This window comes from Schistocerca cancellata, chromosome 3 (genome assembly GCF_023864275.1).
Source record: "Schistocerca cancellata isolate TAMUIC-IGC-003103 chromosome 3, iqSchCanc2.1, whole genome shotgun sequence".
Lineage (NCBI taxonomy): Eukaryota > Metazoa > Arthropoda > Insecta > Orthoptera > Acrididae > Schistocerca > Schistocerca cancellata.
The window spans coordinates 377122699-377138530 of record NC_064628.1 but is presented as its reverse complement, the minus strand read 5'-3'; the positions used below and the strand labels follow the sequence as shown (position 1 = coordinate 377138530).

The following is a 15832-nucleotide window of genomic DNA, read 5'->3' as shown; positions in this document are numbered from 1 at the left end:
AACTGCTGTGGTCATAAGTCCCCTAGAACTTAGAACTACTTAAACCTAACTAACCTAAGGACAGCACACAACACCCAGCCATCACGAGGCAGAGAAAATCCCTGACCCCACCGGGAATCGAACCCGGGAACCCGGGCGTGGGAAGCGAGAACGCTACCGCACGACCACGAGATGCGGGCTGTAGGGTACAGTACGCTTGTTTGCCCACTGCTTGAATACTGCTCAGCAGTGTGGGATCCGTACCAGATAGGGTTGATACAAGACATAGAGAAGATCCAACAGAGAGCAGCGCGCTTCATTACAGGATCATTTAGTAATCGCGAAAGCGTTACAGAGATGATAGATAAACTCCAGTGGAAGACTCTGCAGGAGAGACGCTCAGTAGCACGGTAAAGGCTTTTGTCAAAGTTCGAGAACATACCTTCACCGAAGAGTCAAGCAGTATATTGCTCCCTCCTACGTATATCTCGCGAAGAGACCATGAGGATAAAATCAGAGAGATTAGAGCCCACACAGAGGCATACCGACAATCCTTCTTTCCACGAACAATACGAGACTGGAATAGAAGGGAGAACCGATAGAGGTACTGAAGGTACCCTCCGCCACACACCGTCAAGTGGCTTGCGGAGTATGGATGTAGATGTAGATGTAGATCGATATTGTAATTAATTTCATGTATTAATTTTATGGATGATGTGTTGTAATGAGTTATTGTGTTTCTAGTTTTTTAAGGCAGATGACAGTCTGTTGTAGATACCCACTAGTTCTGGGATTTTCTCATGCCCATTCGTGACCGTTGTTGTTCCCGTCTGGGGGTCCATGTTGAGCTTGTATTGGAAACAGCTGAGTGGCCGGGCATCCGTTTTCTGAGTGTAGTTGTTGAACCTCATGAGCTTGTTTGCCCACATGAAATTTTATATTTTATGTGCTAAATTGTGTGACACCTACCATTTCAGTAACCTGTTGTGTGCCATGGTATCTGATTGTTGCCTGAACTCTGAATTATTTTGGTAATAACAATCACTGTCATAATGAAAGAGTACATTAATTAAATTTTAGTAAATTGTTCTTCAGCTTGATTACAATTTAGAGTATATAAAATTTAACACATTCCAGTAAATGTGTAATAGGCCATAAGTGCCAATTTTTATGAATGTTTAAAATTGAAGTAATTATTTTCACCTGAATGGTAATTTTCAAGATGTGTAGTAGTGTGATGGTTTTATTTGTCAAGTTCTCTTGTTTACAGGTACCAAATATAATGTTCGGTGCAACTGTCCATGGTGATTGCCTGATGTGTTACTTTGGTTCAGCCCTACCACCCTACAGCCTACTGTGCTGAGTTTGTGTCATTGTGTAAAAGGTGGAATTCCATGTTGTCTCGACACTTCAGTGATGGCAACTACCTAGCTGTTTACCACACGAATGAGCTAACTGCTTACTCAAACATACAGTTGCTGGACACTGTAATATCAATGGCTACAACAGTGGCTTCAATAACCCAACCATTTGGACACTTGTCTCCAGAATCAGATCCTCTGAACTATGCAGATTTTCCTCTATGGATTCATTGCAGGGGGTACAGACAAACAGTCATGCAAAGTATTTTTGAATACTTTTTCTGAAAACCATCTTGAGCAGATAGTTTGGCAGCCCACACACAATGGAAATATCTTAGACCTCGTAGCTACAAAATAGGCCAGATCTTATCGACAATGTCAGTATAGAAATGGGGACTCGCAGTCATGATGTCATTATAGCAACTATGATTATGAATGTTAATAAATCAATTAAGAAGGCTAGGAGAGTGTTTCTGGCAGGAAGAGCAGGTAAGCAGTTGTTAGCATCGCACTTAGAGAGTGAAGTGACATTTCTCAGTTCCACTAAGATGGACATAGAGGAATTATGGACAAAGTTAAGGAGACTGTAAATCGTGGTCTGAAGAATTATGTGCCTAGCAAGTGGATTAAGGACGGAAAATACCCATCATGGTTTAATAACAAGGTATTGAAACTGCTGAGGAAGCAGCGGCTGTTGCACTGTCAGTTCAAAAGAAAACACACAAATGATGGCAACCAAAGGTTAGTAGTGATTCATGCATCTGTGAGAAGATCTGTGTGCAAAACATACAACTACTACCAATGTCATACCTTAGCAAAATATCTGACAGAGAACCCAAGAAAATTCTTGTCTTATGTAAAATCGCTAAATGGGTATAACACTTCCATCCAGCTGCTTGTAGACCAGTATGGGGTGGCAGCTGAAGATGGCAAAACAAATTTCACGTTCAAGAAGTTGTTCACACAGGAGAATCATAGAAACATACTGTAATTTGACCATCGAACAAATTCCCATATGGATGACATAGTAATAAGTGTCCCTGGCATATAGAAACAACTGGCATATAGAAAGTTGGATACAAATACATCACCAGGTCCTGATGGTATCCCAGTTTGGTTTTTCAAAGAGTACTCTGCTGCATTGGCCCTTAACTTGGCTTGCATTTATCATGAATCTCTTACCCAGTGCAAAGTCCCAAGCAACTGGAAAGAAGCGCACTTGACTCCTGTGTATAAGAACAGCAAAAGAACGGATCCACAAAATTACAGACCAATATCACTAACATCAGTTTGCTGCAGAATCCTTGAACATAATCTGAGTCTGAATACAATAATTTTTCTTGAGACTGAGAGGCTTATGTCCATGAATCAGCATGGTTTTAGAAAGCATAGCTCATGTTGAATTCAGCTTATCCTATTCTCATATGGTATAGTGCAAACTAAGGATGATGGGCAACAGGCAGATTCAATATTTCTAGATTTCTGGAAAGTGTTTGACATGGTGCCCCATTGCAGGCTTTTAAAGATGGTATGAACATATGGAATAGGTTCACAGATATGTGAGTGGCTCAAAGACTACTGAAGTTATAGAACCCGGTATGTTGTGCTCGATGGTGAGTGTTCACCAGAGACAAGGGTATCATCAGGAGTGCCCCAGAGAAGAGTGATAGGGCCACTGTTATTCTCTATGTACATAAATGATTTGACAGACAGGGTGGGCAGCAATCTACAGTTGTTTGCTGATGGTGCTGTGGTGTACAGTAAGATGTCTGTAGGACTGTAGAAAGATACACGACAACTTACACAAAATTTCTAGTTGGTGTGATGAAAGGCAGCTAGCTATAAATTTAGAAAAATGTAAGTTAATGCAGATGAGGAGGAAAGGCAAACCCTTAATTAGTAGTGCCCTGCTTGACACAGTCACATTGTTTAAATATCTGAGTGTAAGGCTGCAACGTGATATGAAATGAAACGAGCATGTGAGGATCGTGGTAGGAAAGGCAAATGGTTGACTTCAGTTTATTGGGAGAATTCTATGAAAGTGTGGCTTGTCTGTAAAGGAGGCTGCATGTAGGATGCTAGTTGGACCTATTCTTGAGTGCTGATCAACTGTTTGGGATCCATACCAGGCTGGATTAAAGAAAGATATCGAAGCAATTCAAAGGCGGGGTAATTGATTTGTCATTGGCAGTTTCAAACAACTCACAAGTGTTATGGAGATGCTGCATGAACTCAAATGGGAAACTCTTGAGGGAAGGAAACATTCTTTTCAAGCAACACAATTGATAAAATTTAGAGAATCGGCATTTGAAACTGACTGCAGAACGATTCTGTTGCCTCCAACAAACACTGCACGCAAGAACCACAAAGATAAAACATGAGAAGTTAGGGCTCATGTGGAGGTGTACAGACAGTCATTTTTCCCTCGTTCTATGATGTCCCCTTTCTCTCTTTTATGACTGTCAGCTTTTCAGTCCTCGCTTTGTGTCTACCACAAATGCCTGATTGAATGAATAAACCAGAAAAAACACACAATTTAATGCAAGTGTGCTTACAACAACAACAACACATTCCAAAATGGAGTTCAATTATTACGTTCAACATTTCATTGTTTTTCCATCTGAAGAAATTGTGTTACTCTCTTCTCCCACTTACATCCAGTTCCTTGTTCCAACAGTACTTCCAGAAACAGACATTTGAATCACATAGACACAACAGAGTTATTGGCATTTGAGTCACTTTTCCTGAACTGAACATATGGAACAACTGATATTCCGCTTGATTTACCAAGTGGTGGATGACAGTAGCACATAGTAGTGCTTGGAAAATATTCCCAAAATTGGAATGGTCATTAATCGTTGAACCACTAAAGCTTTTATTACTACATTTTAAATTTTTTGCTTGAGTCAGTCTTGTTAAAAAGATTTCAATTCAAACTGACCACATACAAACAATATACTGAAGATCAGTCTCCAAAATAAAGGTAAACTGAGTGATTCAAATGACAAAAAAAGATACAATAATTAAGTGACAATAGAAGAGGCAAAAACAATTATCTGTGCTAGCTACAAAACTAATCAAAATACAGAATGGAGAGCTGCAGGTGACATTCAAAAAGCAAATAATTTATGAATACTAGAGAATTGCAGAAAATGACAGGAAGGCTATGTGGAAGGGAAAAATAAGTAAGAACAAAAGTGATAACAGAGACTGAAGAGAATGTACAGAGAATCAGTATTACATTGTAAATATGAGAGGACACAGGCAAACAAGACATGATGAGGAATGCAAGAAAGGAATGACAGATCTTTTTGATTAACTTCGGTATAAAGGTTAAATGGATTGGAAAAGATGTGGCAGCAGGCCAGCTGCGACTTTCTATATGAAACTATCTCTGTAATTGCCTTAAGTGATATGGAGAGGCGAGAATGATCCAGCAGCTCACACGTACAAACAGCTCAAGCGAGATATCACCATATAATAATAATGCATTTAGCAATAGGCATAAATTATTTTTCAAAACAGATTGGGTACAATGTAAAGTAAATAAATAAAAATTCCAGCCTCAGTGGCCAGCGACAGTGGTCATGTGTGTGTGAGTTGTGTGTGTGTGAATGTGTGTGTGTGGTCTACTTTAGAAAAAGGCTTTTGGTCAAAAGTTCACATATTTACCAGTCTTTTTGTTGTACCTATCTCCAACTCAACATCTTCTCTATATGGTGAATAACAATCTATCCTTTTCATAGTTAACTTACTGAGAAAAAGCACAGTGTGTACTAAATATTCCACAATAACATTCTTCAGTTTCTCTCGCAGTTGTTTGCATACTATTGCCTGCTTCTACGTGAAATTTACTGCCATAGATTTAAGTGTACATGAATATATCAATATAGACAATGACTTAAGATAATGCCAGTCAGGCTTTGTTATCCATCATTTTAGATTATTTTGCTATATTACTTATCTTTGTAAATGACTTCTTGTTGTACTATTCCAAAAATATGTGCACAACCGTGGTACAACAACAAAGTTAGGAAACTACTGCGAAAGCAAAGAGAGCTTCACTGCAAGTTTAAACGCAGCCAAAACCTCTCAGACAAACAGAAGCTAAACGATGTCAAAGTTAGCGTAAGGAGGGCTATGCGTGAAGCGTTCAGTGAATTCGAAAGTAAAATTCTATGTACCGACTTGACAGAAAATCCTAGGAAGTTCTGGTCTTATGTTAAATCAGTAAGTGGCTCGAAACAGCATATCCAGACACTCCGGGATGATGATGGCATTGAAACAGAGGATGACAAGCGTAAAGCTGAAATACTAAACACCTTTTTCCAAAGCTGTTTCACAGAGGAAGACCGCACTGCAGTTCCTTCTCTAAATCCTCGCACAAACGAAAAAATGGCTGACATCGAAATAAGTGTCCAAGGAATAGAAAAGCAACTGGAATCACTCAACAGAGGAAAGTCCACTGGACCTGACGGGATACCAATTCGATTCTACACAGAGTACGCGAAAGAACTTGCCCCCCTTCTAACAGCCGTGTACCCCAAGTCTCTAGAGGAACGGAAGGTTCCAAATGATTGGAAAAGAGCACAGGTAGTCCCAGTCTTCAAGAACGGTCGTCGAGCAGATGCGCAAAACTATAGACCTATATCTCTGACGTCGATCTGTTGTAGAATTTTAGAACATGTTTTTTGCTCGAATATCATGTCGTTTTTGGAAACTCAGAATCTACTATGTAGGAATCAACATGGATTCCGGAAACAGCGATCGTGTGAGACCCAACTCGCTTTATTTGTTCATGAGACCCAGAAAATATTAGATACAGGCTCCCAGGTAGATGCTATTTTTCTTGACTTCCGGAAGGCGTTCGATACAGTTCCGCACTGTCGCCTGATAAACAAAGTAAGAGCCTACGGAATATCAGACCAGCTGTGTGGCTGGATTGAAGAGTTTTTAGCAAACAGAACACAGCATGTTGTTATCAACGGAGAGACGTCTATAGACGTTAAAGTAACCTCTGGTGTGCCACAGGGGAGTGTTATGGGACCATTGCTTTTCACAATATATATAAATGACCTAGTAGATAGTGTCGGAAGTTCCATGCGGCTTTTCGCGGATGATGCTGTAGTATACAGAGAAGTTACAGCGTTAGAAAATTGTAGCGAAATGCAGGAGGATCTGCAGCGGATAGGCACTTGGTGCAGGGAGTGGCAACTGACCCTTAACATAGACAAATGTAATGTATTGCGAATACATAGAAAGAAGGATCCTTTATTGTATGATTATATGATAGCGGAACAAACACTGGTAGCAGTTACTTCTGTAAAATATCTGGGAGTATGCGTGCGGAACGATCTGAAGTGGAATGATCATATAAAATTAATTGTTGGTAAGGCGGGTACCAGGTTGAGATTCATTGGGAGAGTCCTTAGAAAATGTAGTCCATCAACAAAGGAGGTGGCTTACAAAACACTCGTTCGACCTATACTTGAGTATTGCTCATCAGTGTGGGATCCGTACCAGATCGGGTTGACGGAGGAGATAGAGAAGATTCAAAGAAGAGCGGCGCGTTTCGTCACAGGGTTATTTGGTAACCGTGATAGCGTTACGGAGATGTTTAACAAACTCAAGTGGCGGACTCTGCAAGAGAGGCGCTCTGCATCGCGGTGTAGCTTGCTCGCCAGGTTTCGAGAGGGTGCGTTTCTGGATGAGGTATCGAATATATTGCTTCCCCCTACTTATACCTCCCGAGGAGATCACGAATGTAAAATTAGAGAGATTAGAGCGCGCACAGAGGCTTTCAGACAGTCGTTCTTCTCGCGAACCATACACGACTGGAACAGGAAAGGGAGGTAATGACAGTGGCATGTAAAGTGCCCTCCACCACACGCCGTTGGGTGACTTGCGGAGTATAAATGTAGATGTAGAACATAGGCTGTGCCATTTCACAAGTGGCAGCAGCCCAGAAAGTGAATGAAGCAGATTTTTCAAGGGTATGCAAGTAAAAATATTATCCAGCATGGGAATAAATTAGAAGTACAGTCTCATTAACTCTCTTATTGTTTCACTGTTGTTAATATTGTGCAAAATACCTCAAATTCATATTACATGTGTGGTGTCATTCAGTTCTTATTACTAGTTAATGGTATTTCACCAATTTGCATGTTGTGTGATTGTTTACTGAAGTGACTGGGATGGGTTCATTTGGATTGTAATGTTGTGTATTGTACTATTGTTAATGTGGTTGATGTTGATGATGGTAACTCAGATGCCCTAGTTAGTTAGTTGGTTGCGTGTTCCATTGACCAATCGCACAGTACGGTAGCCGTTATTATGTGGAACGTGTCAAGTGCACAAAAAATGCACATATGAAACAAGATTTTTTTTTACAATACAGAGTTAAAGATTAATATTTCTATTATTTACCCCATTCCCTTTAAGTGGCACAAATTGTATATGCTATATTTATAGATTTATTTATTCCTATTGAAGAATTCATCTATGGTATAGAAGGAGTTGTCAAGGAGATATGATTTCAATTTGTTTTTGAAGCTATTACTGCTGTCTGTCAGACATTTTATTTCATCTGGTAATTTGTTGAAGATTTTTGTAGCAGCATATTTTACCCCTTCCTGTGCCAGAGTTAAGTTGAGTAAAGGATAGTGTAAGTCTTTCTTTTCTCTGGTATTATAATCATGAATGTCACTGTTGTTTTTAAACTGGCCCATGTTGTTGAGAACAAATTTCATTAGTGAGTAAATGTACTGTGAGGCTGTTGTAAGAATTCCCAATCTTTTAAAAAGATGCCTACAAGATGTGCGACTATGAACCCCACACATTATTCTAACCACTTTCTTTTGAGCAGTGAATACTCTTTGTCTAAATGTTGAGTTACCCCAAAATATTACTCCATAATACATCAGAGAGTGAAAGTATGCATAGTATGTTAGCTTACTAATTTCTATTCTGACTGCAAAAGTTGCTGAACCTAGTCACTGTAGAAGATACAAAATATGAATTTTCCAATTAAGATTCTCATCTGTCATTAAAAACTTAGTATGCTCTACCCTGTCTACTGACTTCTACTGATTTATAAATAAATCAAATAGAAAAAAGCATACTGATATACATCTCTTAATTCATCTGTTCAGTGACAATCTTGAGATGGAGGAAGACAGAAAATAACAACCTATCATTCATCAGTTTCTTTTTCAAAAAAGTCAGTGTTATTGCAGAGAAATGAATATTAGGACTTTATGTCATTTCAATAGCAATGTCATTAGACACTGAGCATGTGACCAAACTGGGAAAAAAGATAAAAAAGAATTTGCCCACATCCTTTTCAAATGGGCTGTTTCAGCATTCACCTTACACCACTTATAGAAGTTACCTGAAACATAATTTATCACAATATTTTGGGCTGAGAATATATTTTCTGATTCATACGCATATTCATATTGAACTGGTTTTAACTTTAACTGATAGTGGGTGAGTGAATGAATGACCGAATCTGGATGACCGGATGGAGAACTGAACTCAAGTTCTTCCAGTTTATCCCGCGTCCGGCCATCCTGATTTAGGTTTTCCGTGGTTTCCCTAAATCACTCCAGGCAAATGCCAGGATGGTTCCTTTCAAAGGGCACGGCCGACTTCCTTCCCCGTCCTTCCCTCATCCGATGAGACCGATGACCTCGCTGTCTGGCCTCCTTCCCCAAACCAACCAACCAACCATCTTCCAGTTTTCTGTCAATTTTCCTTGTTGTTAGTGTTAGTACATGTTTCTATTCAAACTGTAAAAAGAATAGTGCAATGTTGTTAGTGATACAAGTAAAAGTACATTAAAATTCCCCACTTCAACTCACGAGCATAAATTGTCTCAATACTCAAATACTGGACCATGACAGAGTTGTTGTTTCTTGATTTGCTAACAACTTTGAAAAAGTAGCATCATGTCACACTAATTGTGTAACTGCTGTAGTAACATTTATCAAATTTTGGACTTGAACACTAAATAAAGTATCATAAAAATGGGTGAATAGGATCACTTTCCATGTTCAAAGATGTGTATCTTCTCAACCAATTAATATAAAGCGATGAAACAAAAGTCATTTTGTGTGTCTTCATCTGTAGTTTTGAATCCAATATATGGCTTTCTATTTATTGTTTATGACGAACTTTAATAATTTTTGAAACGCTTTGATCCTATTGTTCTGAAGGTCGGGGTAAATAGGATCAGTCATAGTATTTTCTCAAATTATTCCATTAAGACACTTGTTTTGTGATTAGGATCACTGGCTTATTTTTTAAAAAAAAGTAAAAGATGATTGCAAAATAGAAAAAGAAGTATACATACAATTATAATTGTTTTATTGAAAAAAAGAAATACATTTTACGTAGAAAACTTAAAATAATGCTACAACTTATCCTAAAAACATGGGATCCACAAGAAAGGTGTGTTGACCCCTTTGAATGTTAGTGACTCTTATCTTTCTCTTCACTTGTATTGGGGTCACCTCACATATACCGTACATGTCCGGGAAAACAAAGACAGTGTCCTTTTTCCCAACCTTTTTCAAAGGCACTTAACAGTCATTGCTGACTCAGTTACAGTGACAATTGTGCCTATGAACCTCCAGTGTCCATTTTTTGTAACAAATCTAACAATGACAAAATCACCAGCTGAAGTTCCTAAGGCGAAAAGACTTCAGATCCACTGATTGCACTTGTGCCCTCACCTGGGTTATCACGTTCATTGGCGGAGAGAGCCGTTATCTCCAGAAACATTGTCACTTTTGTCCGAGGCGTCACTCTTTTCATCATCAGGGAAATCATGTAGTGACACACTTTTCCCAACCTGCACTGGAACCCTGGTTTGCCATTGTCTCACAGGCCTTTCATCGCTCCCTCGAAATTCTTGGAGCAATTCTATGAGGGCTCCATCAACATCCCATGGATTTGCGGGTCCTTCACCATCATCTTCAACACCAGGAACTCTGCTGATTACTCTCTCGAGATTGAACAGCAGAACCCCACATTTCTCAAAACTAGCCTGGATGTTTCTTTCGGCATTTACTTCCAGAGCCCTCACAAGCTGGTTTAGTAATTGGTGGAACATATCCTTTGGAATGGTGGTCTCCTTACAACCAGAACCAAAATTCCATTTTTGGAGAATGCTTCACCAGCTGGTCTTCAGTGGACGAAAAAATGCCATGTCAGGAGGCTGAGTGAGATGCGTAGAGTTTGGGAAGAAAAATCATTCTTACACCATTCTCTCCACAAGCCTCGACTGAAGCCACTGAAAGATGAGTGGAAAGGTTGTTGCCAATTAGAATTTTGGGGCCTTCTAACTTCCTATAATAAGGCAGTCATCAAAACACTGAGCATCAAACCACCCACTTTCACTTCTATTAAATCTGGTGTCTTTGGGTGCACCATCCATCCATCCATGAAGCATACAAGTGCTTTGAGTGGGAAACAACAAACAAAGGCAGCAGTTTTCCATTTTCTGCAGCAGCAAACATAATTGATGTTGCTGCTTTGGAGATATTCGTGACTCTCTCAGGATATTTTGATCCTCTTTTCGTAATCTCTTTGGTACGTCCTGGATCATCTGCTAAGTTTATTTCATCAAAATTCACAATGTTACTTTGGGGAACATCTTTAATTTTTTTCTGTAAATCATCAAAATGTTCCCGCAGGACAACTCTCAACACAGAAGCACATGCTCTTTTTATGTTCTGGCACAGTCTTAGACTCAATTTTTCTTTGTGCCTCTTCAAAAAGCTAACAGTGAAGTCCTTTGAGAAACAACTGCAGAGTCAACTGGGGTAGCCCCACTGGGAAAAAGTAGCAAGCCTGTCCACAATCAATGAATCTTCATTTGTGGAGAGTGCAGTTTGTTCCCCTTGGGGGTGCACATTATTATTCTTCAACTGTTGATGGAGAAATGTGTATGGAATGCTGAAATTTCTGGCAGCTTGCCTAATGCTGCTCCCTCCTTTAACAGCAGCACTGGCTTGGGCTAATTCATCCTTGCTTCTCTTTGTGTAGGATTTCCCATGAGGATCAGGAATGTAATTTCTGGGGATTTTAATCAGTCTGGAAATTAAGTAGAACGAACATTCAAAACACAAGCAGGTAGTATCCCATAACCAAATGTAAGTCCGTTAATAGTGTTATTTTATACCGATCCTATTCACCCCATTTTTTTTAAAAAAGTGTGTTTGTTCGAGCAAAATAATATGAAATCTAAAAATATATTTAATACTCACCAAAAACAAAGGAGGACCTGAATTTGGAACACAATTCCCATTAGAAGCACTGATTTTGATGATACACAACTCCCGACCACACACCACTGTATACCAAGTTTTCGGAACATACATAAACATGGGAATCCCTACCCACATGTTTACAATGCTCTAGAAGCCAGGGTAGCCACTATTGAAACACAAAATGTTCAGGAATGTGTTCCTCAAGGGCAATACTGCCGATTGATGCACAGGTTTCCATATTTTATTGCGATCCTGTGTACTTTGTATTGTTTTAAAGGTTTTCCATCAGAATTGATCCTATTCACTCCTATGATCCTATTCACCCCGTTTTATGGTAGTCTGTAAAACCCCTAACAGGATATGAATGGGCCATTGACCAATAAAATGACGTGGCATTTAAAAATAAAGCTGTTAAATGTACACTGAACAGAAAGAAGACAGTTACAACAGAATTTGCAAGACTGGATAAACTGAAATATCATGCACTTACTTCTTATACAGGACACACACATAATATTAACACAGACAGTAAGCAAAATGAACTTTGTGAAGTTTCAGAATAATTCTTTCACAACAAACAACAATAGTAGAACATTACACCACAGACTTTTCAATCCAGTATAACTTATTAAGAAGGTTGAAGTTTCAATGTTCAGTATTTTATTCTGGAGTTTGGGGCTAACTGAACTGCGAGGTTAACTGGACCATCACATTAATTAACAATTCAAGAGGTAAAATTATTTTTCAGTACCATAAACTTGTTCCATTAAGTTGGATGTACTACTTGACTGTATATGGCTGTATATTAGCTAAATTCACTGATATATATAAAAATGTGAATTCCTCTGGTAAGAGCAATGTTTTCTCACATCAAACAAATTCTCCTACAATTTTAATTACTAATATTACACAATTTTGTTTTAATTAAATTCAGTGTTTATTGCTTTATGATACTCCATGAAATATAAACAGTGCATTTTCACCCTACTTTGAAGATTTCTGATAAAATGAAGGTGCAGTTAACTGGACCATAAAGTATGTGGTTAGGTCGAGCAGCTCAGTTAACCCCTGTAAGTTGCTCACGAGTGAATATAATGAATAACTTTGCAGGAACACCTGCCAGTGTCCCCAGAATTACCACATAAAACATTACAACCTTGTAGGGATAGCATGTCCTTTGGCTCTTACTGTTCACACCATCTTGAAAGATTCTAGCATAAGTGGTGCTTTAACATATTTACCAACCAAATTTATTTGTCATTTTATGTAACAGACTCATTGAAGTCAGTGAGACAAATACAGTTGTAGCATGTATTTATCGCTCCCCAAATGAAAATTATACACATTTCTAAATACACTTGAATATGTATTAAACAGGCTTCATCTAGACAAAAAATCAATAGTGCGTTGTGGGAACTTCAACACCGTTTTTCTTGGAACCAGCAAAAGAAAAGAACTATTGCTCAACCTCACAGACTTTCAACTTAAAACAGACTATAACAATCCCAACAACAATCACAAAAACTACTGCTACTGCCTTGGATCAGATATTTGTGAATATAATTTGAACTGCAAAATGTATAAGTACAAGCATTAGTGATCACAAAGCTCAAGTTGTCACCAACCAAAGCCACTTACTGCCCAACCAGAACTATAAAAGAACTATAACAGCAAGACAGTTTAATACATACAATATAGAAACATTCAACTCTCTGTTATCAGGAGAAAAGTGGGAGGAAGTTTTGCAAATAGATGTCACCAACAAAAAGTTTGAGAAATTCTCTACCATCTTCATTGATTGAATATAACAGAGGGAAACATTCCACGTGGGAAAAATATATCTAAAAAGAAAGATGATGAAACTTACCAAACAAAAGCGCTGGCAGGTCGATAGACACACAAACAAACACAAACATACACACAAAATTCTAGCTTTCGCAACCAATGGTTGCCTCGTCAGGAAAGAGGGAAGGAGAAGGAAAGACAAAAGGATATGGGTTTTAAGGGAGAGGGTAAGGAGTCATTCCAATCCCGGGAGCGGAAAGACTTACCTTAGGGGGAAAAAAGGACAGGTATACACTCACACACACACACATATCCATCCACACATACACAGACATAAGCAGACATTTGTAAAGGCAAAGAGTTTGGGCAGAGATGTCAGTCGGGGCGGATGTACAGAGGCAAAGATGAAGTTGAAAGACAGGTGAGGTATGAGCGGCGGCAAATTGAAATTAGAAATTAGCGGAGATTGAGGCCTGGCGGATAGTGAGAAGAAAGGATATGCTGAAGGGCAAGTTCCCGTCTCCGGAGTCCTGACAGGTTGGTGTTAGTGGGAAGTATCCAGATAACCCGGACGGTGTAACACTGTGCCAAGATGTGCTGGCCGTGCACCAAGGCATGTTTAGCCACAGGGTGATCCTCATTACCAACAAACACTGTCTGCCTGTGTCCATTCATGCGAATGGACAGTTTGTTGCTGGTCATTCCCACATAGAACGCTTCAGAGTGTAGGCAGGTCAGTTGGTAAATCACGTGGGTGCTTTCACACGTGGCTCTGCCTTTGATCGTGTACACCTTCCGGGTTACAGGACTGGAATAGGTGGTGGTGGGAGGGTGCATGGGACAGGTTTTACACCGGGGGCGGTTACAGGGGTAGGAGCCAGAGGGTAGGGAAGGTGGTTTGGGGATTTCATAGGGATGAACTAAGAGGTTGCGAAGGTTAGGTGGACGGCGGAAAGACACTCTTGGTGGAGTGGGGAGGATTTCATGAAGGATGGATCTCAAATCCTCAAATCCTGCCCTGAAATGAGATCCATCCTTCATGAAATCCTCCCCACTCCACCAAGAGTGTCTTTCCGCCGTCCACCTAACCTTCGCAACCTCTTAGTTCATCCCTATGAAATCCCCAAACCACCTTCCCTACCCTCTGGCTCCTACCCCTGTAACCGCCCCCGGTGTAAAACCTGTCCCATGCACCCTCCCACCACCACCTATTCCAGTCCTGTAACCCGGAAGGTGTACACGATCAAAGGCAGAGCCACGTGTGAAAGCACCCACGTGATTTACCAACTGACCTGCCTACACTGTGAAGCGTTCTATGTGGGAATGACCAGCAACAAACTGTCCATTCGCATGAATGGACACAGGCAGACAGTGTTTGTTGGTAATGAGGATCACCCTGTGGCTAAACATGCCTTGGTGCACGGCCAGCACATCTTGGCACAGTGTTACACCGTCCGGGTTATCTGGATACTTCCCACTAACACCAACCTGTCAGGACTCCGGAGACGGGAACTTGCCCTTCAGCATATCCTTTCTTCTCACTATCCGCCAGGCCTCAATCTCCGCTAATTTCTAATTTCAATTTGCCGCCGCTCATACCTCACCTGTCTTTCAACTTCATCTTTGCCTCTGTACATCCGCCCCGACTGACATCTCTGCCCAAACTCTTTGCCTTTACAAATGTCTGCTTATGTCTGTGTATGTGTGGATGGATATGTGTGTGTGTGTGAGTGTATACCTGTCCTTTTTTCCCCCTAAGGTAAGTCTTTCCGCTCCCGGGATTGGAATGACTCCTTACCCTCTCCCTTAAAACCCATATCCTTTTGTCTTTCCTTCTCCTTCCCTCTTTCCTGACGAGGCAACCATTGGTTGCGAAAGCTAGAATTTTGTGTGTATGTTTGTGTTTGTTTGTGTGTCTATCGACCTGCCAGCGCTTTTGTTTGGTAAGTTTCATCATCTTTCTTTTTAGATATATCTTCATTGATTGTTTTGAAATAGCATTACCTCTCAAAACACAAGAAATAAGAGGCACAACTAAAAGAGCAAAGTTACGGATAACAACAGGGATCAAAATATCAAGTGCGATGAAAAGAGAATTACTCAAATACAGGAAAAACAATACCATATCCCCTCTTCTAAACAGTTACATACATGAATATATTCAAAACTACAGAAAATTGATACAGCAAAAAAAAAGGGAGGGAGGGAGGGAGGGAGGGAGAAGAAGAAGAAGAAGAAGAAGAAGAAGAAGAAGAAGAAGAAAATGGCAATGATAAGTTCATATCTGAATCAGCCAACAAAAGCCAAGCAGTATGGAAAGTCATAAAGAAGGAAGCAAATAAAGTATCCCATAAAATGGGAAATATCACTCTTAACCAAGAGAACAACAGTATAACTGATCCCCAACACATTGCAAATCTTTTTAAATGTTAC

The 15832-nt window shown here is 39.8% G+C and overlaps 1 protein-coding gene across 4 annotated transcripts in view; it reads right to left on the bottom strand.

Annotated features, from left to right (window-relative positions):
- The window catches only part of LOC126175067 (kelch-like protein 28), a 220440-nt gene that overhangs the window by 198240 nt on the left and 6368 nt on the right, over window positions 1–15832 (bottom strand). For 2 of the 4 annotated variants that reach the window (XM_049921592.1, XM_049921591.1), the window contains exon 1: window positions 11612–11764. The exons of the other annotated variants lie outside the window; for them this stretch is intronic. In XM_049921592.1, the coding sequence (XP_049777549.1) occupies window positions 11612–11749 (138 nt within the window). In that variant the 5' untranslated portion in view covers window positions 11750–11764. Of the gene's footprint in view, window positions 1–11611; window positions 11765–15832 lie in introns of those variants that run through there. 4 annotated transcript variants of the gene reach the window in all.